Source organism: Lytechinus variegatus, chromosome 8 (assembly GCF_018143015.1).
Source record: "Lytechinus variegatus isolate NC3 chromosome 8, Lvar_3.0, whole genome shotgun sequence".
In the NCBI taxonomy this organism is placed as follows: domain Eukaryota; kingdom Metazoa; phylum Echinodermata; class Echinoidea; order Temnopleuroida; family Toxopneustidae; genus Lytechinus; species Lytechinus variegatus.
In genome coordinates, this window is record NC_054747.1 from 39,036,119 (window position 1) to 39,063,253 (window position 27,135).

Here is a 27,135-nt window from a genome sequence, read left to right on the forward strand (position 1 = left end):
CTTCTTATGCATCATAGTTATAAAATGATGTCTTAATTCTATGTCAGGATTCAAGATTGTTATCCTTTCATTACAGCTGCTGATGGAATTGCAGAAACCGCTGAAGTGAGTCAGGAGGAGGGTGGGGCAGATCCCCCTGCATCAGATGATGCCCCCCAGGAGACGGAGGGGACGGGGGAGCAGAAGGCAGAGCAAGAAGGGGACGGGGACGATTCTCTTGGGGTAGATAATGCGCCTGAGGATGGTCAGGCCCCAGAAGGTATGTCTAATATATTCACTTCCTGTCTTGAAAGGCTTGATAGGCCTTTATTTTCTATAGTCAAAGTTTATTTTTGATGGCAGAATGTGTATTTTGGAATCCTTGGTCCTGTTACATGAAAACGTCATAACTCCAGTTCGATGTCATGGAAAGCCAGGCTGGACATTAATCATACATGTGTGAACAGAAATACATTCAAAGTATGCAAAGTCAATGTGTCTGAATTTTTGTCTGACCAGCATATTGTCTAGCGTTGCTTCCTGTAGAGATGATGCTAAATGATCAGCTTCTTATCTCAATAAATGCTTTAATTTTAACAAATAAGTTTGAAATAGCTTAAAACTACACAAAAATGGCATTCTTAGTAAGATAATTGTCCATTCCAAACACTAAGTTTTCTGTACGTATTGTGTTGATGTTGTATGCCTGTTTTCTGATATTTTGTAACAACCAGTGGGAGACTAATTTCTTTTTGAAGGACAATTAGTATTACACTGGAATCAGTTCTAAAACTAAAATGAAGGGGTGTACCTCCCTGCAAGAAAAACAAAACAAAACAAATAGAAATCTAAACTAACATGGAGACAGTGCCAATTGATTCCCACTATGTTAGAGATACATGTTCAGTGTATTCAATGGCCTGTATTCTGAAGTCAGGTTTAACTTAGACCACAGTCTAACTCTTTGCTAAAATTATGGGAAGACAAAAATTCAAGATCTCTGTCTATATTCTATATTTGTTATGTTTATGATTTTGTTTTGATTTGCTTTTATAATGAAGAATAATACTTCATAATACTTCAGTTATCATTCCCAGACAATTATGAACAATTTGAGTGTCAAATGAGTTAATAAATGTACTGTTTGTGATTTGTGCTCCAGTCCGCTATTCTTAAGTAAACCAGGGTTTAATTTAAACCTGAGTTCAGAATACGGGCCAATGTGTTTAATGTGTGAGGTATAAAAGATATGGATCAGAATAATCATAATGGATGAATATGTCATTAATTTTGTAGCAGATGCCAGCCAGGGCGCAGAAGACACCCAGCAAGTGGCCAAAGAAGGTGAACAAAGTGCAGCGGAGGTTGGTGATGCCCCTGCTGCAGAAGGAACAGCAGAGGGCAACACACCCAAGGAAACACAGGGTGACGCAACTCAAGAGACACAGGGTGATGCAACCCAAGAGACACAGGGTGACACAACCCAAGAGACACAGGGCGAGGGACAGGTTGAGACACAGGGGGAGGCACCCCAGGAGACACCGACAGCAGAGCCCCCATTAGCACCTTCCCAGACTCAAGAGCCTCAAGCAGACAGTGGGGATGGGGCACAACAGCCCCAGGATGCACCGCCTCAGGAGCAGACAGAGGGTGGGGAGACGCAGGCTGATGGGGGTGGGGTAGAGGGAGAGAAAGAAGAAGAGGATGAGAATCGTATCCCAACTGATTTCTATTACAACTATGAAGAACACAGCTCCAAGCCAGTTATTGCTGAGGATTCTGGTCTGCCAGATGACATGCTCAAATTATTGTATCCTTTCAAAGATTTTTTTTGTTAATTATTGTTTTTTTCTTCTGTTTCAAAACAAAATTATGAATTACTTTATTGCAAGTCATGTTCTACTTCATTAGATGATGATTTATTATGCCATTTGAGGACTCTGCTTCAACAATTATTTCTTATTTCATTTTATTTATTTATTTATTTTTTGTTGGGGGTTCACTCTTTTTTTTCGATGGGAACATTATTTTACATGGTGAAAAATTCTACATTAAAAAAAAATTACATTTGGATTGTTATATGGGGGGAGGGGGTACATGAAAACTGGTTTTAATTGAAACCTATACAGTTTAATGATACCTTCCTTGACTATTAGTCTCTTCTCACCAGTCACTCATTTGGATATGACTGCAAGAAGTTGTCCAATTTGTACATGCTGGATGCCAACACAGTCCTGTTTGCTGCTGGTAACATAGTCCAGATCTTGAACCTGGTGACCAAAGAACAGCGATATGTCAGGACAACTAGTGGTGGTGGTGTTGGTGCCATAACGGTAAGTAACATGTGAGATAGAATAAAATTTCAGAAAGGCTTTATTTCAGAATTACATGTACGGCTACCTCGTTTTGTTAGAAAACAGTTTCCTCTTATGTAGCAACTTTTCAAGGCAAAAGAAGGCAGTCTCCTGCATAATACCACTTAAATATACCTTTTTCTGAGATGCCCTCAAAAGTTTAATTTTGACAGAGGAGTTTAAATACTCATCTATTCCTTTTTCAATAGTATTTATCATTCAGGACCTCAATGTAACACAAAGTTTAGCAAATCACCATGCAATTGATTTGTACGAGAGGTTACTTGTGCACAATATACCAAATGATTTTGTTGTTAATCTTTCTGATAGGTACACCCAAGCCTCAAGTACTTTGTGGTCGCAGAAAAGGGGGAGATGCCCAACATCATCGTCTACGAGTACCCTTCCCTCAAGCTCTACCGCATCCTAAGGGGTGGGACCGAGAAGGGCTACGCCTTTGTGGACTTCAACCCTGCAGGGAATCTCCTGGCCTCAGTGGGTTGCAGTCCTGACTTCATGCTGACCCTGTGGGACTGGCAGCAGGAGAAGATCCAGTTGAGATCAAAGGCTTTCTCTCAGGATATCTTCAGGGTGACATTCTCCCCGGAGAACGAGGGACAGCTGACGACCAGCGGCACAGGACACATCAGGTGAGAGATGAGTGTATCAATTCTCCCAGGAATTAGATAGTTCTTACATACTACCACAATTGTTTCCAGCCTCGCCGTGAGATGGCGATATTGCTTTCCAACATATTTGGATGTAGGGCGAATAGGGCCTGTGCCTAATGGATGATAAAGGCTGATGTATTGAAGGAAGAATCTTGAGAAATCCTGCTCCCAAATTAACTGACAACCCATAAATTAATTTTGATCATTCTAGTTCTAAAAAATAATATCATGTGAACATTTCAACATGAATAGTGAAATTTATTAGATCCATACCAGTTAAAATCTGTTCTTTATGTTTCTATCGTTCCTGCTGAGAGCAACATAACCTGGATTTGGTTCACCAAACAGAATGGTATGATCCACTACTATTCATTATGTGAATGTAAACCTTTGCTGGATAGTTCATTATTATTGTCACGCATTTTACTCAACGTATTCCCACAGATTCTGGAAGATGGCCCACACCTTCACCGGACTCAAGCTGCAGGGACAACTGGGCAAGTTTGGTCGTACAGAGATCTCTGACATCAGGGGCTACGTGGAGCTACCCGACGGCAAGGTGCTCTCTGGGACAGACTGGGGCAACATGCTCCTATGGGATGGCGGTCTGATCAAGGTTCAGATTAGTCGTAAGGGCAAGAAGCCCTGTCATGTGGGGCCGATTGAACAGTTTGTGATGGATGAAGGGGAGCTCATCACCATTGGTGCTGATGGATTCATCAGGGTAAGTCCGGTTATTCATTCTATGGTTTCATAAAGCTGTGGATAGAAATTTTGTTTTAAGATAAATGCCAGTTGTGGTAATTATTTCAAAATGGGTTCGAACAGAATCCAATGAAATGGCCACCCAAGTGTCTGTTTTGCATTTAATATGTGCCAAAGGATTCTGGAAGAAAGTGTGTAACTGCTGATATAAGCAAAATAAGCATGGGATTCTAGTCAAATGTTGAGTATTTTTTCCAAGCGATGATAAATCACACTGTCCCACATGTACTTATCTTTGTTGGTAATCTACAGTGTGATAGATATTCAGATTAGATTTCAGGATTTCACAAACTTCAGTTTGTACCAGATCTACACCCAAGATAATATAGTAAAAAATATTCTTGGTTTACAAACTTTCTCATGAAATCATTGTTCACTGCTTCAAGTTGAAAATATTGTGTTCCACTTCTAAAGTTATTTGACCCTCACTAATTGTAAAGTGCCATTTGTTTTTCTCTAGGTATGGGATTTTGAATCGATTGACACAGCGGATTCCATGGATGAGTCTGGTGTCTTTGAGATGGATCCAATGAATGAGCTCAAGGTTGGCAATGATGTCCATCTCATGTCCATGGTCAAGTCTGTTGACCCTGAGGTACAGAGTCTCTGGTACGGTCAGGTAAGTCTCCATCTCTTGCTCAATTTGTTTCCAAACATATTTCAGACTGATTACGGTACCTTGTTGAAAGTCTTTTGGAGCAGGTGCCAGCCAGGGCAAAGAAGACACCCAGCATTTTTTTATACTTGGAATTTCTTATCAGTAATTAAGGGACAAGAAAAAAATATTGCAGATTATATCCAAAATCTCTTTGACTGAAAGTAATTTCAGTATGAAAACCATTGATATCTTCATGATTTTTTAATTCTTTTCTCTTGTACAGGATGCCAATGGTGGGATCTGGAAGCTTGACCTGTCGTTCTCTCACACCACCAAAGATCCTGAGAAGCTCTTCTCTTACCATGCAGGAGAGATCACTGACATAGCAACATCACCAGTCTCCCAGCTCATCGCTTCCACTGCACATGATGGTATGTCCATCCAAATTTTTTATCAAAAACACAGGTTGCTGGCCCTATGGCTGATTTAGTCACGTATACAATTCTATATATGCGCATAGAGATCATGAATATCAACTAAGTACCATATTATTATTATTATGAATGATATCAGACATTGCTTTCCTGATCACACAACATCATATCACCCCTGCTATAATCACCCATGACTGCGTTAATTTCTTTGAGGACAAATGTTGAATGAATCTTAGTTTATTATAATACCATGTAAAATATTGAATGGAGAAGTGAAATCCGCTTGGTGCACATTCATCAAGAACTGCATAGAGCTGTTTGACTGCTGTAATACAAAAGTTTGAAATGTCCTAACTTTGATAATCACACAAATGATTTTGATTTTCTTGAGTAACTCCAAATGAACTGTCATGGACAAGGTCGTTCTCGTAGTTATGTAATTACTTTATCATTATCTTTCTGTCATGTAGCAACCGTTCGTGTGTATGACAATGTGTCCAAGATGCCTCTGTGCCACTCCAATTTCAACGCTGGATCAACCGCCCTGCTATGGCTGCCTCAAATTGTAAGTTGAACTGTAGTCTTATAGGAAAAATACTGAAGATATATATATTTTGACATGGTGGCTTGTCATGAATGTAGATTGTAGTATGTATATATGTTTATTATTCAAAGGCATAGAGTAACATTGATTTGACTTTTTGAATATATAAGCAACCAGGTCCCACTTTACACTTAAAGTGTGATGTGTTACAAAAATGAAGCTTAGAAAAAAAATGCATCAGAAGATTGTTATTTAGTGCTAAAAATGTGATCAGAAACGTCTATCATCATACATGTTTTTATTGACTCGAAGACACAATATTATAAAAGCATGGATTGCGTCGTTCTTATAGCTTTTCATTTCATAATGGTGGATCTCAGGGTTTTCTGGTTCTTATACATGTGTGTACTTACATGTTTCATCTTGGTTTGATAATATTTCAAATTGACTGATTGCACAGTCAGCCAATTCTTTTAACAACCATAGACCAGAGGGACTTCAATTATACCTGATGGATGTTTCATAAATCTGTTAGTAAGATACGCACGACTGATGGCCCCTTCTTGTGCTATGTGATACATCCCTATGTCATTCAGTTGGGACATTAGAACATGTTCCAGTCGTTTGTAAAGTTGCACGTAACTTTACGAGCAGTTTTATGAAACACCCACCAGTTTACTGACCAGTTCCAAGCATGTGCCTATTTCCTGTGACTCTCAAACATAAAATTCGCTCGTTATTTACAGATTGACCCTAAGGGGGCATCCGTCCTGGCCGGATTCAGCGACGGTGTGGTCAGAGTGTTGGTCATCGCTAGACAGGACCATCAAGACCACCATAAGAAGGGCCATCAGCACCCTCAAGCTCAGCTGATCCTCAAGCAGGCCTTCAAGCCTCACACCAAGGCAGTTACTGCTATGGCTCTGGACAATAAGGGAGAACTGCTTGCTTCTGGGGTAAGCACTTCATTTTCATAGTGTAGATGGTCATAATAATGATAGCGATAATCTGCAACATGTATTAATAGCAGTATTTACTTCTGAATGTTCCCATAGCGAAGAATAAATAATAATAAAATGATAAAAGGGGTAATAATAATAATAGAAGGGGCCACTGGTAGAACAGTTCTCGAAACTGAAGTGGCTACTCTGGGTAAATATATTATTATTGTAATGAATCTGTAGGGAGGCTTCACAATACACAATATATTCTTTTGTGGCCCTTCTTAAGTCCTGAAAAGGACCACCCAACTCAAAATTTGGACAAGTATGTTCTTGCCATCTTCAGGAGAAATTAGTAGCACATACCGTAATACAATGTGTGGTAGTGATTAATATTACTTTCTAGTCTTGAGCACTGCTACAATAATCAGGTGCTCTAGCATTCAGGGATTCCTTCCTACCCGGAAGCAGTTTCATAAAGCTGTTATTATTAAGTTATGCATGACTTAACACACAATCGGTGATCCTATCTTGTGTGTAATGATAAGTAATATGTAGCTGACTAATCACTTATAAGAACGTCATGTGTAGAGTTGTGCATAACTTTACAAATGGCTTTATACTGCCTGGGGCGCTGTTTCACAAAGCCATTTGTAAGTTAAGAGCGGCTTTCAGAATGACTAGTGATCCTTTCTTGTGCAAAATGGTATATTCATTAGCAATGGTTAAGCGTGTAAGAAAGTTTCGCCGGTCGTTCTTAAAGTCGCGCTTAACTCACGAACAGCTTCATGAAACAGCACCCTGGTATCCATTTAACAAATGGATGGGAGTGCTGTGGTGGGATTTGAAACCAGGCCTTGTGATTCAAGGTGTGGATACTATTCCACTGAGCCAGATCACCTAAGTTAAACATATTTTTATTCATATTCTTATTTTCATTCTTGTATGATAATGCACTTTTCTATTATTAATTGATTCCCGCGTAGGGAGCTGATGGAACAGTATTCTTCATGTCTGTTAGTGATACCTTCAACCCTGTAGGATACATTGAGACCCCTGGACCAGTAGCCCACCTTACATGGGCTCCTGGTAACTTTGTAAGTATACCTTTAACATCTTTCAGATCATTTTCAATCTTGATATCCATGTAAATTAGTAAGTTCAAGATCAAATATAATAATAATGTGACGTGTAAAGCACCAAGTCCACTCTGTTGAGTGCTTGAGGCGCAAAAATAGCGAAGAGTTAAATATGATAGTGTTCATAGTTTATAGGTTTTAGTTCTCATATATCAAAACAATCAGTGAATCAAATGTCAACAAAAGAAAATTCAAATTAAGTGAACCAAGGTCGCAATACCTAATTAGTGCCCATAATCCTTGGCATGATTATAAGAAGGAGACATAAAGATAAGAAATGAGGAACCAAACAATGCAAAGCTTTTTCTCCGTCAGAGGTTAGGCAAGACACCTACCACACCTAGGAATCCATCAACATCATATACTGACCCTCTATGTCTATCCATTACATTATCATAATAATAATAATAATTGGCATTTATATAGCGCTTTATCAATCTACGACTGTTCAAAGCGCTTCACAATTATTATTACCCGGTCACTGGATCCATAGCATTCCAAGCAGCCTGTTAGGCGCAAACTTGCTAAACCAACCACAATGACGGTTGTTTCCTACCGGTACCCAATTAGCACCCGGGTGAGAGTGGCAAAGTGTGGATTGACGCCTTGCCAAAGGGCGCTAGGCCATGGTGGGATTCGTTTACACGACCCTCTGATTACAAGGCGTGAGTCAGAACCGCTACACCACGGCACTTCCACAATAAATTATCTCTTGTAATTCATGACATTTGATCTTGACCTCGGGGGTGAACACTCTGTAGGTTTTCTTTAAGAATGGCCAATGATGGAGGTCATTAAGCCAATAATATGGAACACCCTCAAATTCTTCAATATCACTTTGAAACATCTGTAGAATCTTTCCCTTTATTCCATGTCCTTTGATCTTTGACTTTTTCAGGAAAAGAACACACTGTTGGTGTTCTGTAAGAATGGCCAAGTGATGGAGGTCACTGCCCCAGAGCCAGGTTCCTACGACACCTCTAAGACCTTCAACATTACCGGCCTTGAGGTCAGATCCTTCACCTTCAACAGCATCAAGTCAAGACTCAGGGTACGTATCCGTCCACTGATTAACACCGTGGCAGACTTCTCAGTTGTGGCTCCTACAATTTGGAATCTGTTTTTGTCTCACCTGCGAAGCAGAGTGAGACTATAGGCGCCGCTTTTCCGACGGCGACGGTGGCGTCAACATCAAATCTTAACCCGAGGTTAAGTTTTTGAAATGACGTCATAACTTAGAAAGTATATGGACCTAGTTAATAAAACTTGGCCATAAGGTTAATCAAGTATTACTGAACATCCTATTAGAGTTTCATGTCACATGACCAAGGTCAAAGGTCATTTAGGGTCAATGAACTTAGACCATGTTGGAGGAATCAACATCGAAATCTTAACCTGAGGTTAAGTTTTTGAAATGTCATCATAACTTAGAAAATATATGGACCTAGTTCATGAAACTTGGACATAAGGTTAATCAAGTATCACTAAACATCCTGCATGAGTTTCACATCACATGACCAAGGTCAAAGGTCATTTAGGGTCAATGAACTTTGGCCGAATTGGGGATATCTGTTGAATTCCCATCATTTCTTTGAAAGTTTATGGATCTGATTCATGAAACTTAGACATAATAGTAATCAAGCATCACTGAACATTTTGTGCAAGTTTCAGGTCTAATGATTAAGGTCAAAGGTCATTTAGGGTCAATGAACTTTGGCCGAATCGGGGGTGTCTGTTGAATTACCATCATAACTTTGAAAGTTTATTGGTCTAGTTCATTAAACTTGGACATTAGAGTAATCAAGTATCACTGAACATCCTGTGCGCATTTCAGGTCACATGACCAAGGTCAAAGGTCAATGAACTTTCTCCGAATTGGATGTATCTGTTGAATTACCATCATAACTTTGAAAGTTTATGGATCTGATTCATGAAACTTGTACATAAGAGTAATCAAGTATCACTGAACATCCTGTGCAAGTTTCAGGTCACATGATCAAGGTCAAAGGTCATGTAAGGTCAGTGAACTTTGGCCATGTTGGGTTTTTTTGTTGAATAACCATCATATCTCTGTAAGTTTATTGGTCTAGTTCATAAAAAGTGGACATAAGAGTAACCATGTATTACTGAACATCTTGTGCGAGTTAGAGTAGTATTCAAAGTCAGCACTGCTGCTATATTGAACCGCGTGATGCAGGTGAGACGGCCAGAGGCATTCCACTTGTTTTCTAAGCTTATCCTGCAGGATAATTATGCCATGACACATGTTCCATAGATCTCAATATGTCGGCTCACTCTCAAATGGGTTAAGAAGTCATTCTTCTCATAGTTTTTTCCAAGACCTACAATTTTGTTAATTTGTAATGAAGTCTGATTGATTAAGCAATGCTGAAGTCATTAATTTCAGCTATTGTTATTTGCATATAGGTTGTCTGTTGTAAAGACAGGTGCATGTTAGTAATTCAAATTAAGGTCTTAAATAATTTATTTTCCAAGTTGATAAGTAAAGGAAGATTAAATGCTGATTATGCATCAAAAAGTTAATCTTCCCAAATTATTAAATAAAGGAGTAAACCATACAATGCATCATCAACTTTTACCTTTTCAAATTGATAGAGAGAAGAGGAAGAGGAAAGGAAGAGAATTGAAGAAGAGGAGCGGCAGAAGGAGAAGGAGAGACAGCGACGTATCCGCCGAGAACGAGGACTTGAAGATGAGGAAGAGGAGGAGGAAGAAGAAGGTAAAGATAGATTATCCTGTAAATATTTTCATAGACTAAAGCCTGTTTTAAGTGTTGGTAAATCTATCGAAAGTGCGCATCATTATCATCATGCATTACAAGATTTTATATGAATGTGTGTGGCCTAAAACAGCTGGGATGTCGAAGATATAAAAGAACTTTTTTTTTGGATGAATTTCCCCTAATCAAAATACCGGGTTGCCACTTTCAGACTAATATCAATATTTAGAACTGTTCAACTTTTTTCAGCCATGGAATTTTAATATAAAATTTCAGGATATAAATTGTTGGTAGCTGTCTAATATAACTTATAGGGAGCACTAAAGATCTCAGAAGGCAATACTCAAGTTTCCATGAAAACTCGACAATTATGTACAATAACTTTAAGTATGATTGGTATGTTAAAAGACACTATACTTTGTATTATGGACTCGTTACCAAAGTGCTCAATAGACCTTGAATTTTTTATTTTCTTACACATAACTACTGTAGAATAGTTCCTGTCCAAAAAAATATACACACAACCCCCCCTACAAATATTATTTGAATTCAGTTATTTGAGACAAACTTTGTTTCTCTCCTTTGTTTTCCTTTGTTTAGAAGAGAAAGATGAACCAAAGTGTTGAATAGACATTGGCCCGTATTCTGAAGTCGGGTTTAATTTAGACTCGGGTTTAAAGTTGTGGTTTAAGTATGGCGAGCCAATTGTCACATAAATCACTAACAGTAGAGACATCATACTTCAGCTCGTTTGGCTTTTAAATCATTCATAATTGTCTAGGAAGTCTAAAAAAAAATTATTGGCTTCACCATCGATTAATCAGGAAAGAGCACAGTAAACATAAGAAACATACAACTTAATAAAAAATTGATACGTTTGGCTTCCCATACTTAAACCACAACTTTAAACCTGAGTTTAACTGAAACCCGACTTCAGAATATGGGCCCTTGAGTTTTATTTTTCTTACACATAACTACTGTAGAATAGTTCCTGTCTAAAAAAACACATACACACACAAGTACCCCCCTACAAATATTATTTCAATTCAAACTTATTTGAATTCAGTTATTGGAGAAAAATTAAATTTTTATTCTATCCTTTGTTTAGAAGAGAAAGAGGAGGAGGAGCCAAAGCCATTGTACATCCCTGAAGAACCAAGCCCTATCCTCTTTGGAATGTATGCTCCAAATGATCCAGATACTTTCTGGGTTTCCATGGTGAGTATAAACAAAAATACTGAACTACCCAGTTTTTGGTGATGCAGGAATTAAAAAAAATAGAATTTCATATAAATCAATTTTAGGGTGCAGCCTTACGGGGGTGTCGGCATGAAGTCCAATAAATTTTGATTGGTTTATTGTAAAGAAAAGTTTTTGTGTGGAAACTGTGCAATTGGATGCACACATCACTCTTGCATATTGTGTATGCACATGCACCGTGTACAAGAGACTTACTGATTTCTATGTGCATTGTGGAAGTTAGCAGTCCTTGGCATGGCACTCCAGTCAAACAAATCGGCAAAGAGTTAATATATAGTTGTAAATTACTCCCTTGCATTGATGTACATATTTTTTTCTTTTTATTTCTAGGGAGCTTTTGATGCAGGATATCTGTATGAATGTAAGTTCTACAATGAGGAGGAGAAGACTGCATTGATCAAGGACAGCAGAGAGAATGCTATCAATGAAGCCAAGAGAGCTATACCTGTCCCTGGCAGTGATGATATCCCTATAACATGCATCAACTTCAAGTAAGGACCAGTCCATTCATCTTGTTTTCTTCATTTACCCCACCCATTTGCTTTCTTTACCACTAGATTGTATACAAGTATGTCATGGATGATAGAGTTGAACATCCATACATGAAATATTTTTATTCCCATTCTACTTGTGTATTTAAGTCAAAGCATCGCTGGCCTCAGATGACAGCTTATGTCGTCTTGATGAAATATAAATTATGCAAAAGTGTGAAGATATAAGCTCAAAGGTAGTTGTGGCAATAAATTTTAGTTTATACATTTTCATTTCAATTCGTATATGTATTTCATTCATTTATTCAACAATTAAAGGAATAAACAAAGCAAGATAAAAGATTCACAAAGTAACAAAATCTAGAGATACTGGAAAAGCATTGCTTATAAAAATGAGTCACTACAATACATGACAAATAATTCAAAAATAATAACATTACTTAGAACAAAATGAACTGAAAATTTATTGTTTCATGATATATACAAAGAGAAACATAGAAATTGTTTCTTTTGAAAAGCAAGAATGACTCTTAGTCTTTGATCCTACTTTGCATTCTTCTATCTACTCTTAGTTCTGAAGGCACCCATGCCCTGATGGGTATGGAAGATGGTGTCATCCGCATCCAGTCCGTCCTCCAGGATGACACCGCCAAGAACGCAGAGAAACGACCTTTCACCTCCTCCCAGGCTGACCTGAGCAAACTTGGTCCTTACTGGATGCTCAACGTCCACGACAATAACTATGGTCGCGTCAGCACCATCAGGACCAGCTTTGATGATAAGTTTGTGGTGTCCAGCGGAGGTGACGGTAATCTCTTCATCTTTGAGATGATGAGTGATGAGAAGATTGAGGAGGCCAAGGCAGTTGCTAGAGCCAAGATTCCTTCTGCCAGGGTAAATATATTTGATTATTCATAATGACCTCCCTTGCAAGAAGTGCAATGATTTACTACCTTTCTTGAATTAAAGGGGGAAGACTTTTTAATGTAATCTTTGCAAATTGCATTAATAGTAATTGCTCTGATTGTGACACATGAAGAACCTATATGAGAAACTACAAATCTGCTTGCCTTTTTACTCTGTAGGTGTTATTTGCAAGATTGCTGCATCTAAATGATTAATATTTGTTAACTTCATTTAAAAAAAAAATATTTATCTTTATACAATTGAGCCAGCAATAGGCTTTGAGTTGATGGGGGGGATGCCATATGAAACCCATCGTACAAAGATTTGCAATAGTCTCAAATTAAACTCAATTTGATCAATCTCCCATTGAGAAGTTAAGAAATGAGAAGTTTGTATTGATTGCATTTTGAGTTTGATTCAAATGTATTCCTAGTCTTTGGACATCTGGGGAGCATTTCATGAAAGGACTTGTCAGACGTTTTATCCGACATGTCCTGTTTAATCCGACAGTTACTATAGCAACAGCGCTTCTCAACCAATGAGAATCCAGGAAAGTTGTCAGATCTGACAACTTGTCGGACAAAAATATTGATCAAACGCTCCCCAGAACCCTGATATGACAAGAGTGGAGTATAAATTTGCCTGATTTGGTTTGAAGAATTATCTTCAACAATTGAATTCTGAACATCTTATTACATCTCTGTTGTCAAATAGAAAGAGGACGAGGAGCGTAGAGTGCTTGACATTGAAAACAAGGAGCATTACAGTATTGAACTGGAGAAGCAGAAGGCCGAACAGGACAAGAGGATGAAGATTGCCGAAGAGAAGAAGCTTGAAGCGAGAAAGACCATCGCCAAACTTCGAAGACAGTTCAAGAAACTCCTTGAGAGAAATCATGAACTGCCCTCCCATCTCCAGCTTGAGAGAAAGGTAATGATAGGCCGTTGGTTTTCACTCTATTGGAGAGTAATCATAGAAACAATGAAAATTATGGGGAACTTATTTGTTTTGCGTCACCGGTGCCTGGGAGGCAAAAGGCGAACTAAATCACTGTGACCCGCAGGTCACTCCTCCTGATATAACTGATTGGGAAAGTGCAGGTGAAACACTACACAGTTGTTCCCCCTACTCTTTTTCTTAATGGTTTTCACAACTGTGGACAAGTGGACTGACTAATGATTAACATTGAATAATCAAACATTTATGATGTAGAATTTCATCTTCTCAGAATGATGAAATCTGGGAGAGTTCAATTCATTTTCCACGACATTTCATACTACTGACCCAATTTACAAAATAAAATCACAGGTTTGAATTTGTGATGTAAATTGTAATCGGATATGCTGGCATCTTTGGTGTTCACAATGCTATGCAATAGCAATGGGCACTGGTGCCTTATGCTTGAAGTACATGTACATTATAAATACCCTTGTGTGCACTGCATTGCTACTAACACACTGATAACTGTGCATTATTTGTATTATATCGTTCCTTAATATTTTGCAGGAATTTGAGATGGATCCTGGTATAAGGCGAGAGCTTGAGAGACAGACGGCCGAGAAGATTGATCTAGTGAGGAAAGAGCTTGCTTGGGAGGCTGATAAACATCGCGTTGGGCTGGAGAAACTCAGAAAGAGGTAAAGTTGATTGACACCGGTTTGATTTGACTCCTGGTTGAAATTTGGGTTCTGTCAAACAAAGAGTTACGATTGATCCGATCAGCCACAACTATTGAAAGCCAGCAACATCAACATCTAACCTGCATGCTTGTTCAAAATATTTTTAGATATGTAAAGTCATACATTCATTAATTTCTTAAGAATCCAGTGTGCTTTTATTTTCTTACAGTCGACATTGTGCAAATTTCCTTGAGAAAAAGTTAATGGCATTGTTGGACTTCCATATAGTTTAGATTGATCGGATCAATCGTGACTCTTTGTAAGACGGGGCTCTTGGTTCTATTTTATGAAGAGTTGTGATTGATCTGATCAGTCTCAACTAAGAAAACCCATTAATATCATAATACTTCATAGAAATGATTTAACCAAATCTCTTAATAACAAAAAATTGATGAGCACATTTGTTTGTGAAGACAATATGATATACAGTATAAATCATAGAAAACACTTAACTAAATGTGCATTCTACTTGATGGAGTTGCAAGTTGTTCCTGGGGGTACTAGCAAAACATTCATCAAGTTTTGGAATCAAAATCTACAGCGTATGCTTTGTTATCAATTTTGTGTTGTTACATAAGGATTCAATCAAAAGCAAGAACTAAACCTACTTTTACTACTATTTGCAGTCAGCAGTTACTCCACTCTCCCTCTCTCTATCTCTATGTATGCATGTATTTCATGATCCATTTTGTCTCCTTACAGATTCAAGGATGAACTAGAGTGTGAGCGCATCGTGGTGGTAGCAGTCAGGTCATCCCATCAGGTTGCTACCTATCGGACAGCGGAGCTCAGCAAGGACTTCCTCCTGCAGAAGGAGGAGTGGAGTCGAAAGGCGACTATGGTCTCAGAGAAAACCCTCTCCAGGGACCCGACAAGAGATCAGCTGATTCCTGGTAGGTTAATGGTGATGATGATGGTGATAATGATATTGATTGATGATGAGGACGACAATAAAGATGATGAAGATGATAATGGTGGAGTGATGATGTGTTGATTGTGCAGCTGTTAAGTTTTACTTATGAAAAGAGCTTATTTTGAAAAAAAGTAACTAAATATTTTAGGAACTCAGTTTACAATAAGAAATTTTGTACAATCTTTATTTTTTATATTTGAAATTCACTGGACTACTGAAGCCTTGATCTAAAATTTTAAGTTTTCAGGATAGCTAAGAAAAAACTTTATTTTGTGAAAATAGCAATAGCGGCATTGTAATATTGTCTGAAATTTGTTTTTTTAATTCTAGCATTTTTTTCCAGATCTTTTTTTTTTCAATTTTGAGATACAAACTTTGAATAGACCAGCAACCATGAGGCCTCCCAATTCTTCTCACTTATTCACCATTTATCATAATCTTACTATCAGGTCAAGCTAAGGTCAGCGAAACTGAAATCGATTCTGGGACTGTCCCTGGTACCCAGACCAAGAAGGCCACAGTGCTGACCGGTAGACTAGGTGAGAAGGTCAACAAAGCCCTTCAGAAGGCTGAAAAGGTCAAGCAGAAGAGGATGGCCAGGGCCAAGCAGGTAAGATCAGGGTTGGCTTAATAACATTACTATGAATACATATCGTCGCACGCACCACGAACCGTCCTCTCTGTGCACTTTGATGCGAAAGTTAGTTTTGCAGAAAACGCATTTAAAGAAAAGCTTTTTTAATACCAGCAATAAGTGCACCTACAAGAAGAGCAAATTATTTACTGGTGTCTTCATTCGATAGTTCAGGTTTCAAAGTTTCATCCCGTATCTTTATATTTTCTTGAAGTGAATTATTTACGCCACAGTGGGCATCGTAACAGAGAGGACGGTTCGTGGTGAAATCGCGAGGCGCGATAGCGCACTGTATGTGCGTAGAGAGGACGGTTCTTGGTGCGTGCAACGATATTTGTGAAATCTGGGAAGTCTTTGATGCAGCAGAAGTGTATCTTCCGTTTTGACCTTTGTCACGCCCAATGGCGATAATCAGGGGCCTGTGCCAGACTTGCTTGTAATCAAACACAGCTCAAAATATTGAAGACTATTTTATTTTCAACCATTAAAATTAGCATTTCAGGTTTTCACATTTTGTTAGTTGCTTTCAGTGGCAAGGCCCTGGGTGGTTTTATCAATCAATTTGGTGAAAAGCTATCCCAATGTCAATACCTTTCGACAGTTACAATTTCTTAGATGAATTTTTCAAAATAAATTTTGAACCACCTTGAGACCATTTGACTTTTAAGTTTATTCTACTTCACATGGACTTTTTTTTTAATGTGAATTTTGCCTCAAACACCTGTAGTCCATGTTGGAATCATGTCTTAAACAAAATAATCTTGCTTTCCTTGCAGTGGAATGAGCTGAATAAGAGCAAGCCTCCTGAAGACTACGAAGATCCGGCTGATGTCTTAGCCATCAAGGAGGCTCAGGACCACATGGGAGACTTCAAGCTCAAGACGGCCAAAGACTATGTCGTCCCTGAACACCTTCGCATGAATGCCCTCAAGAAACGCAATCAGCTTCTCACTCTAGAAGAACTGGTATGTAGGCCTATTGATTTTTCTTGAAATTTGAAGAGACTTTTTGATACATTTTGATACATTATAATGGTTCTTTACTTCACGAAACGTAAATCATTTCGCAACTCTAATAGAACTCTTAACTAGAGTCAGCTCAGAGTTTTAGTGGTACTGACCTTCGCCTTTCAATCAGAGTCATATGTTCAAATCCTAGTTCTCTTTCACACACTCTATGTTGTCCAGATCTACACCCATTAGATGCAGATAGAACATTGTTGCATTTTCATTTATTTGAATGTAGGATAAAAGAGCATTGTCGATTAAATGCCTTGCTCATTGGCATAAGTTCCGTGGCTAGGAATCAAACCCTTGACTTTCATGTTTCTAGTCAGACGCCTTTAACCACTCGGCCATGGCACTGCACAATTTGACAATTTGTTCTGATAATACAATGACTTTAAATATCAAATTCATGAACAAAACCTTGAGCAAGAAAATTAAGCTCAAGAGAATGGAATCAAAAGACGTTCTCTCTCTCTCTGTCTCCCTCCTCCAGATCCACACCTATAAGATGCAGATCAATCGACGGGTGATCCGGCTCCGTGACAAGAAGGTCTCCATGATCCAGGAGATTAAGAAGATCCTGGAGGAGTTGGAGGATATCCAGTCTAGTCTCAAGGATGATCAGAAGAAACTGGTCCCAGAGCTACCAGTTCTCCACCCATTTGAGGTCCCAGAAAAGTAAGTGTAGGACATATTGCTCCCAGCTCAAGTAAGGTTTTGTGATATTTTTTCCCCTTTTTTTAGTATAAATTTTGATATCTATTTTTTTTTATTTTTTGGATTATTTTAATAGGAGAGTTAATAATGTGCCCAATCTCAGCATGTGCAGAGATGTGATAAAATATTTTTATCTAGTTAAAAACCTTTTTTTTTTATTTCAATCCAAATGAAATTGCCGTAATCATTGTATAAAGTATTCGAAATTAAATGATTAAATTGAGTAATCCATTATTTGGAGATAATAATTTTCAAAAGAACATAAAGTATAAACGAAATAAAAGTAATTTTATATGCCTGATTTCCGCTGATAGAATTAATGCCCTATCCCATTCTTGTATATCTTTTAATTCTACAATCGTTTCTTGTTCAAAAACCAAAAAAAAAATTTACTGTAGTGTTTATACTATAGGCAAAATATAGGTGATGTAATTGAATCTTGTTTTTAAAACATGTTTAGAGAATAATTTCATTTCCGTCTAGTTTAAGCAATATTGATCCTGTCTTAACATTGAAAAACTTTACAGTTTAAAGAATGAAAATGCCCAATTTATTTTGAACTATTCTTAAGTAATTTTCCAATTTCTTCTTTCTTCCTTAAGGAAATTAGACTGCTCTCGCGAAACTCTCCTTGAATTTAATCAAAAGGTTAAATTCAAGGAAATTTTCCTCAAGAGTCCACCTAAAACAGGGTATATCACATTAAACATGATTATTCATGTACATCCATGTCCCCATATACAATATATATCCTAAGCATGTCACTTTAATATATCTGTGCAGCATACACTACACTCCATATTTTATGAGTTCATCTAGATGTAGGAATAGACCCAAGCTATTTTACATTGTACATGTTATTCAGGATTATGTACATAATGACTGGGTTTTTTTTATTGTCAACACATATATTTGAAATATATATCAGTGTGGTCAGGAAGACATTGGTTTACATGTTAATCTTTATGAGCGGCTGTGCGAAATTGATGTGAAACTCTTTAGTTATGAGAAATAGCATGGTGTACATGTATAGCTGAGTGGCAATAAAATTTTGTACCAGGAGGCCGTTTCATAAAACTGATTGTAAGAGTGACTTTAAGAACGACTGGTGATCCTTTCTTGAGGTAAATGGTATTGAACATTAAATGTTCATTGGTGATTATTTAGAGTTTAGAATGGTTCACCAGCTGTTCTTAAAGTCACTCTTAACTTACGAACATTTTTATAAAACACCTACCAGCACTGCTGTTAGCATTTTGTTAGTCCATCATAAAGGACAATAAATCGACATGATTTAGTAGTATTAGTTGCACATTGTCCTAGGATGTATTTCTATGTATGTTTTCTGAAATGTAATCACACATTGTCAAAATGCATTATTTACTTTTCCATATTTCTCAAGCATTATCACCCTCTTATAGATTCACAGGGGCTACTGAGATTCTTAGCTATATAGTTTCATTTTTTCCTTTGTATTGAATTATTCATTATTTGTTGTGAGATATTAATGTTTATTCATATACATGAATGTGTTCTGCATTTCAAAGATCTTCACTTTTTAATACCCTACACACACATACACAACACCATCACCAATTTCTTAATTACTCTGTAGAGGATACATGTCACAAACATTAGATAAAATGATAGATTTGGAATTTATTAGAAACAGTTTGCACATTGAAATGTGGAGTCAAATACATTCTTTCACATATCTACATGTATGCAAAGCTGAACATTATAATGTCTCAAATCAAATAATTGTGTTTTATGTATTAGTAAATGACAGTCAGAGTCAATCGACAAAGTCTGTTTGATCCGACACTTACTGGTAGTTACAGTAAAAGACCTATGCGTCAAGGTGAATAAAAAATCGAAACGTTTCTGATCTGACAACTTCTATTCTCATATATTCTGTATATTTTATGAGTGGGGGTGTTGTGGTGTAGTGGTTTAGCCTTGTCTTTCAATCTGAGGGGCATTGGTTCGATTCATGTTTTAAGTGATTTATTTTGCATGCAATAACACTTTCACATTACCTTTGTTATTTCAGGAAGTATGAGTATACCCGCGATTCCTTGATGAAGTTCCGAGAGGAGATGAAGGCTAAGGAGCTTGCCAAGATCACCGGGGGCGACGGAGGAGGATTCGGAGGGGGCTTTGGAGGCATGGGAGGGGGTAACGCCCCAACACAGGTTAGCTCTCAAACTCACTGAAATATTTTAAGTTACCCTTGATGAGTAATAATGTCTTGTTTACCCTGTATGAGCTGACATTTTTATGATGTTTATATTCACCTTCAGTTTATTACAATTTCTGAGCAATTAGATGACATCGGAATTTTGATGGAACAGATGGTCTATGTGCTGAACTAGCAAAAAACAGTGCGAATAGTAATTATTTGCTTGCTTGGAGAAATTTATAGCTGTGCCAGTAAGACATTGACTTTGAATAGTGGGGCTGAAAATTCTTGTGATCATATCTTAAGGCCTTTTTAAATGATTCCAAACAAATTTAGGCTTTTGATGTTTTCTTCATGCTCCTCTGAGATATGAAATAAATTCAATCAAATGCAAAACGAAATGTGACATCATTACTTCAACACTCTGTACAAGAACATAAATGTATTCTCTTTGTTTTTTTCTTTTTGCCATTATAGAAGGCCGAAACAAAAGGCCCCAACCCGATGCGTTCGAGTCTGCCATGTCGTACCGCAGTGGAACCAATCTGGTGACTCCTATCCCGTCCGATCCTTCTCTTCTCTCCCCACTGGAATACCAGCTGAAGGAAGTCCATTTGATAGACATGCTTTACAGGCAGGATCAGCTGTTGGGACGCGTCGAGGAGCTGGTTACCAACTTTGACGCCGAGCTTCGTCTCCTCCGCCATGAGAAGTTCAACCAGGATGTGGACCTGAAGAATGCAGATCTGAGGTAAAGTTTTTCTCATCAATTTTTGTTCTGATCAATTTTTTTCTTATCCTACTGTTGATAATGGTAATATCATGGATATAGTGATAGTGATGATGATGATGATGATTGATGATGATGATATTGATGATGAGTGATGATGATGATGATGATGATGATGATGATGGTGATGATGATGGTGATGATGATGATGATGATGGTGATGATGATGATGATGATGATGGTGATGATGATGGTGATGATGATGATGATGATGGTGGTGGTGATGATGGTGGTGATGATGATGATGATGGTGATGGTGGTGATGATGGTGATGATGATGATGGTGATGATGATGATGATGATGGTGGTGTTGGTGATGATGATGATGATGATGGTGGTGTTGGTGATGATGATGATGACAGGGATTTTAAATGGTGCATGTAGCATTCATAAACTTGCTCATTGAATGTACCTTAGACTGTAATCCAATAATTCCAAGGTTTTGAGATAAAGTTTCTGTGTGTTCCTTTCTATTCTAGGCGGGTGACTCTATTTGAAGAGTTGCAACTCCTGAAGGAGTTTGAGAAACGAGAGAACGTCCTTGCAGCCAAGGTTGATGTTAAGATCAAGGAACGCTCAGATATGCAGGCAAAGGTATGCTTACTCTCAATGCATTACTTGCATGGAATAGTTTTGACAATTTTATTGTGTGATGTTGTTTTTGCAGTGTCTGTTCTTTGAAGGCTAAGTTTACCCCATAAGTATGGGATTTGTAAAATCAGATAAGCCTAATTCTGAAAATTTCATCAAAATTGGATGTAAAAAACAATGTTATGACATTTTTTTTCACAATATTCATACATGTATACATATTAGAAGCCAATGATGACCCATTTTTTTTCTATGTGCAATGTACTTGTGTGAATAATAGAATATTTTTGTTTGTGAAAAAACTACAGTATAAGGAAGTGCTTCATGGAATTAAAAAAGGATAAGCAATTGTAATCCTACCTGTTCAGGGAGATCATGATATAGTTTATCATGGGGAAAAACTGAAAAAAAAGTTTCATATTTTTCAGAACAAATTAAAACTTAAGTACAGCAATATACTTAAATGGAAGGAAGCAATTGAAACTACTTAATTGTCTGTATTCAGTGATATTGGGGCTGCCATGCAGTCAAGCTAAGCTTATAGTGGTAACCCCTGCAACCTTCTAACAATCGATATATATATTAATAGAAAATGCAATTATGTTCAATGTTTTGCTTGTCAGTTATACGTATGTTATTATTGTATTTTCATTGCTCATGTGTTTATGAAAAAGTGTTGCAGAAACCAATAAATGAAAAATGAAATATTTGTATTTACCTCGATACATATTTACTCATTCCTGTAAAGGTGGTTGAATGTCAGATGAAGCTTGATGGGAAACGGAAGGACATTGAGAAGCTGAGTGAGAAAGAGAAGGCCCTCTATGCCACCTTCCAGTCATCTCTAGGAGAGAATAACAAGTTCCAGGAATTCTTGACCAAAGTCTTCAAGAAGAAGATCAAGAGGGCCAAGAAAAAAACCAAGACAGAAGGAGGTATGTCACTGGTATTTTAATAATTTACCCTCAGCCAATCAGTGGCCCGTTGCAGAAAGAGTTGCGTTTAAACGCAAGCCAACAAATCAATCACAAGTCCCAAATGCGCGCTATTGATTGGTTGAAAATCAAGTTGCGCATGATTTTTAGAGTTGCGATTGATTGCAACTCTTTCTGCAACGGACCCCAGATGGAGTTTAACAGAATGTATTAAGTTTTCTCCGAACTGGCAATAAACTTCAGTATTTGTGCTCCTTAGGGGTGTTTCACAAAGATTGAAGTATTACTTAAAAGTTGCACTTGAAATGCCTAGTTGCTTGTGGTATAATTGGCATGACTGCATTTGTCAAGTCATGCTATGAAGAGGATGGATGCACACTCCTGCGTATTGTACAACGCCTACTTAGCTTGATGTACGCGAGCAAATGGGAGGCTAAATATATCAAACATTTGTACCGTTGCACAGAAGACGTACCATCCAAAATGTAGGTGACGTCACAATACAATTTAATTCATTGCGCTCAGTAAAAATAAAGGTGCAATACGCGTATAAGCCTGCTGCTAAATGCGCAATGCTGCCCTAGGTCTTGTGCGCTTGTGTGATTTTGCTTTTGGCTTTCAGTATTTTTGCTCCTGTTTCATAGACTACTACAGGGATAAACTCTTGTTTTTTAATATTTTCGCTAAATTATGAGGCGTTGTACAACACAAATAGCGAATATTCTTATTCGTGCGATGGTGCGAGATTTCGCATTCGGTGAAAGAAAGAGAAGCTCTATGCAACTCGGCTAACGCCTCAATGAATAGAGCATCTTCTTTCACCTCATGCGAAATCTCGCACCATCGCACTCATGCCTATTCGCTTTTTGTATACTGATCAATAAGGTAATGCACTGCATATCATGTACTTGTTGGCATTTAAGTGCAACTCTAAGTTGTATTTAATCTTTGTGAAACATCCCCCTTATAATGTAGATAACTAAAAATCAATTTATTGCATTAACTTCAAACTTTGCCGAAGTATGCATACATGAATGACAATTTGGTTATCGATCATGAGATCAGGGGTCATTGATGTCACTATTTGAAATTGTAGAAGTTAGTTGTGTTTTATGATCTTGGTCTGATAATGGTTGAGACATAAATTTTGACTGCATCTAGTTATAGACATGTTACTAAACCTGGTGCCCGTAACACAAAACTTAGCAATGATCGTATAACATTTTTCTACAATTGATTCCATTGACTACAATGTACAATCAATCGTGAGAATCAAGCTTCTGATCAATCGCTAACCTTTGTATTACGGTCCCCTGAATTGATTTCAAAATGTCATATCTACAGAGTCTGATGAGGAGAGTGATGAGAGTTCTGATGATGAGTCTGACTGGTCAAGCGATGATGACGAATCAGGAGAAGAGCAGCTGGATGATTCAGTCTGTCCTCCTGGCTGTGATCAGGTAAGACTAATTGATTAATGATGATGATGATGGTCATGGTCATCGTTCCTTGCACTATCTGTTGCCACAGTATGCGCTTTGCAATTCTGAACGCACAAGTCAGATCACAAAAGACTTCATTAGATTTCTTGCACCAGCTGTGGTGTTGTGACCACCATTTATGGAAGATGTCAAAGACACAGATGTGCCTTGGTAAAAAAATATAAAACTGCATCATGCCGATCTCATCACCAAAGTTGAATTTTATTGATTAAAAGATTGATATTTGAATGTCAATATTGTTAGATAAAGCTAAAAGAGAAAGAATTTAAAAAGCTTACTCTCAGATAGAATTTATTAGCATGAATGATGCAGATGACATTTGAGTTGGAAAAACAATGCCGGAAACCATCCGATGAGATAAAATTCCTGCAATGTTCTATCTTGTCTGGTGTTCCAGATCGTTTCAGGCCTAATGATGATTGTGATGCTTAGTTAATGATGAAGATAATGATGTCGAAATTGTTAATCAATGGTGACTGTAATTTCTTGACGCAATGGAAAAGAAGATAAATCAATTTATGCATGCCTATTTTGTTTCTATTTATCCTCAGGCACTGTTTGATAATACCTGTGCTCTCCGTGAGAAGCGCCTAGACATTGAGGAGCTGATGGCTGAGGAGAAGAAGACAGCTGAAGCCCTGAAGAAAGAGACCGATGCCTTCACCAAGAAACAGAAGATCATCGAGAATGGTCTCAAGACAGCAGAAGCTGACCTTGAACAGTTCCAGGTGAGTTTATGGACCCCTGAGGCTCTCATCCAGTGAGTCTTTTAGGAAACAAAAAGTTGGTGACAATTTTGCTCTCAACCAATCAGATGCAATAATTATAGTAGTTTATAAAAACTAGTAAATGATTTTCATAGACATTTGCTATGCGCCGATCAAGAGATCATAGATAATGGTTTTAAGACAGCAGCAGCGGAAATTGAACAGATCCAGGTGAGGTTGTGACCCCTGAGACTTCATTAGTGGAGTATATCATGGAGCATGGTGTCGGTAATTCTTACTAACATTTACGCCCTGAGCCAGTCAGCTACATGTACTTGTTAGGATTTCGCTAGCTTATAACAAATGGTGAAAATCACTTACTAATTCATAAACTTTGCCCCATGTTGAGCATAGTCTAATCAATGATTGAGTTCTGCAGATCCTTACCCAATGTACATGTAGTATTCACCTACATGTATCAAGCATTCCCAATAACTCGGCTATGACAACCCTTCTAGCCTCTGAAAGTTAATTGTAGAATTTTCTTTGTGAACAGTTCATGAACATTGATTAAATGATACTATATTTTACTTTACTTTATAGCTTGAGAAACAACAGAAGCTGAATGAGCTTGATGTGATAGTGACCCTAAGGCTTCACCAGGTTGAGCATGTGGTCAACGGCTCTGTTCCCCAAGACCTAAGCCAGTGTCTGGTATTCACCAACCAAGCCATCAGGAGACTGCAACAACGGATCAGGGAATTGAAGGAAGAGAAGAGCGCCCAGCGACGACATTACAAGTGAGTTTTTACAGTATAGAATTCGGTAGGGAGAAGAAACGAATCAGAGAGATCAAATAATCTTACGATGTGAAACAAAGTTAGATCCCTCCCTGCGTCATAACCCATTGTGATTCAATAGAGAGGGCCCTTGTTGTCTAATCTTAAGAAAATTTAATTCATACAACAAATACCCCTCCCAAAAAGAAAGAAAAAAAAAACAGAGAAAAAAGACATCATAAGTGTTCCCATTTGCAATCTTGCTATTCTGCATATATCTTTTTCTTGAAAATAAGGGAAACTTTGAAATGTATTTTTTTACATATTACATCCAATTTCAATGTGATTTTCTGCATTAGGCTTTTTATTTTCTCTTTGCTCCCAAACCAATATTCATTATCATTATTTTTTTGAGGGGGGGGGGGCAGTTCCCTTTAACTTAGTGAAAGTCTACATGTTACTTACATGTATAATGGTATCAAACTATGTGTGATCTTATGGGATCTTGACTATCATCTTCTCTAGGGAGCATCGCCAAAAGCATGTCCAGTTGATCAAGGATCGCAAGCTGATGGAGGCACGCATCGATGAGCTGGAGGAGAAGTCTAACGACATGATGAGGCTCAAGTTTGGCCGCATCGTCGACCTGGATAAGATGGAGACGGTGGGCGTGAATCGGAACGTGGAGGAACTCAAAGAGAAGATCAGGATCAACGAGGGAGAGAATGCACAGGAGATGCAGAAGTGGGAGGTCAGTTGGTGTCCAAGTTAAAGATATCGTAAATGACTATGCTGTTGTGAATTTGATGGGTGGTAGTGGTGAAGATGGTTATCATGATGGTGCTGACATTGATTGATGGTATTGATGATGATTATGGTGTTGATACTGGTGGTCAAGTATGATGGTGGTTGCCTGGTGATGATGTGGTAGTGATGATGATACTGGAAATGGTAGTGATGATGATGATTATGATAATATAGATGGTTGATGTAATGATGATAGTGATGATAATGGCAGTGTTGATAATGATGGTGATGCTGATGCTAGTGGTGGTGATGTTGATATTGATGATAATATCGACGACGATGACAATCATGCAGTTTGAACATATTTATCTACACGTTAATATGCCTTTATTATTGAAGTTACTGACATTTTATTAGCAACGTGAAACTTTTGCAATGTATTGACACTGATCTATCAAAAACTTAACAGTTGTGTCTCTGAGTTTGAATTGATTAAACCAAATTCTTCACCACCCCTTTTTCTCTTCAGAAAAAAATCCTTGCCAAGAAGAAGCGCATAACAGAGCTAACCAAGGATAACACGGAACGTCTCCGGCAGCTCACGCTCCTGGTAGGAGAGAATAAAGACCTAGAGAAAGAACTAGATGCCCGCCAAACTAGTCTGGTGAGTACATGTAAAACTGTATTTTGCAGCCACCACTGAAAAGCAGCCATTAAATTATTCCTATGGGGGTTAATTATCTATCCAGCATGGGCAAATGCTCCCTATTCATTTGGCTTTTGACAGTATAGTAAATATCAGTACATTTGCAGATTACTAACCAAGTAAAAATAAGAGAAACTGCTTGGCAGGCGCTAGGGTACTAATATGTCAGGGCTGTTAGTTAGAAGTGGCATTTTGTTATATTTCTATCAGGTTGTCCAGATACATGTATTCACATTGCTGATAAACTGTGAATAATTTTATTAGATGTTATTCTGAATTATTGCCCAATTACAGTTAATTAATAAAACGATTGATATGGGCTAATTACAACTTAGTTTGTTTCCAAAGTCCTAATATTTGTAGAACTCCCTCATGTGTTAAAAAGAGTATACTATGATTTATTGAAGAAATAATCTTTATTTCT

At 37.8% G+C, this 27,135-nt stretch overlaps 1 protein-coding gene across 1 annotated transcript in view; it reads left to right on the forward strand.

Annotated features, from left to right (window-relative positions):
• The window catches only part of LOC121419719 (cilia- and flagella-associated protein 44-like), a 43,383-nt gene that overhangs the window by 9,781 nt on the left and 6,467 nt on the right, over positions 1 to 27,135 (forward strand). The window contains 31 exon segments of the mRNA XM_041614177.1: positions 77 to 259; positions 1,276 to 1,789; positions 2,150 to 2,312; positions 2,664 to 2,983; positions 3,449 to 3,728; positions 4,230 to 4,388; positions 4,651 to 4,798; positions 5,272 to 5,366; positions 6,092 to 6,301; positions 7,273 to 7,383; positions 8,324 to 8,476; positions 10,042 to 10,165; positions 11,274 to 11,383; positions 11,756 to 11,916; positions 12,489 to 12,810; positions 13,537 to 13,752; positions 14,329 to 14,459; positions 15,204 to 15,394; positions 15,864 to 16,024; positions 16,825 to 17,013; positions 17,549 to 17,733; positions 19,826 to 19,967; positions 20,432 to 20,462; positions 20,465 to 20,705; positions 21,224 to 21,338; positions 22,084 to 22,270; positions 23,615 to 23,730; positions 24,324 to 24,500; positions 25,083 to 25,279; positions 25,784 to 26,009; positions 26,535 to 26,669. Of these exon segments, the coding sequence (XP_041470111.1) occupies positions 77 to 259; positions 1,276 to 1,789; positions 2,150 to 2,312; positions 2,664 to 2,983; positions 3,449 to 3,728; positions 4,230 to 4,388; positions 4,651 to 4,798; positions 5,272 to 5,366; positions 6,092 to 6,301; positions 7,273 to 7,383; positions 8,324 to 8,476; positions 10,042 to 10,165; positions 11,274 to 11,383; positions 11,756 to 11,916; positions 12,489 to 12,810; positions 13,537 to 13,752; positions 14,329 to 14,459; positions 15,204 to 15,394; positions 15,864 to 16,024; positions 16,825 to 17,013; positions 17,549 to 17,733; positions 19,826 to 19,967; positions 20,432 to 20,462; positions 20,465 to 20,705; positions 21,224 to 21,338; positions 22,084 to 22,270; positions 23,615 to 23,730; positions 24,324 to 24,500; positions 25,083 to 25,279; positions 25,784 to 26,009; positions 26,535 to 26,669 (5,693 nt within the window).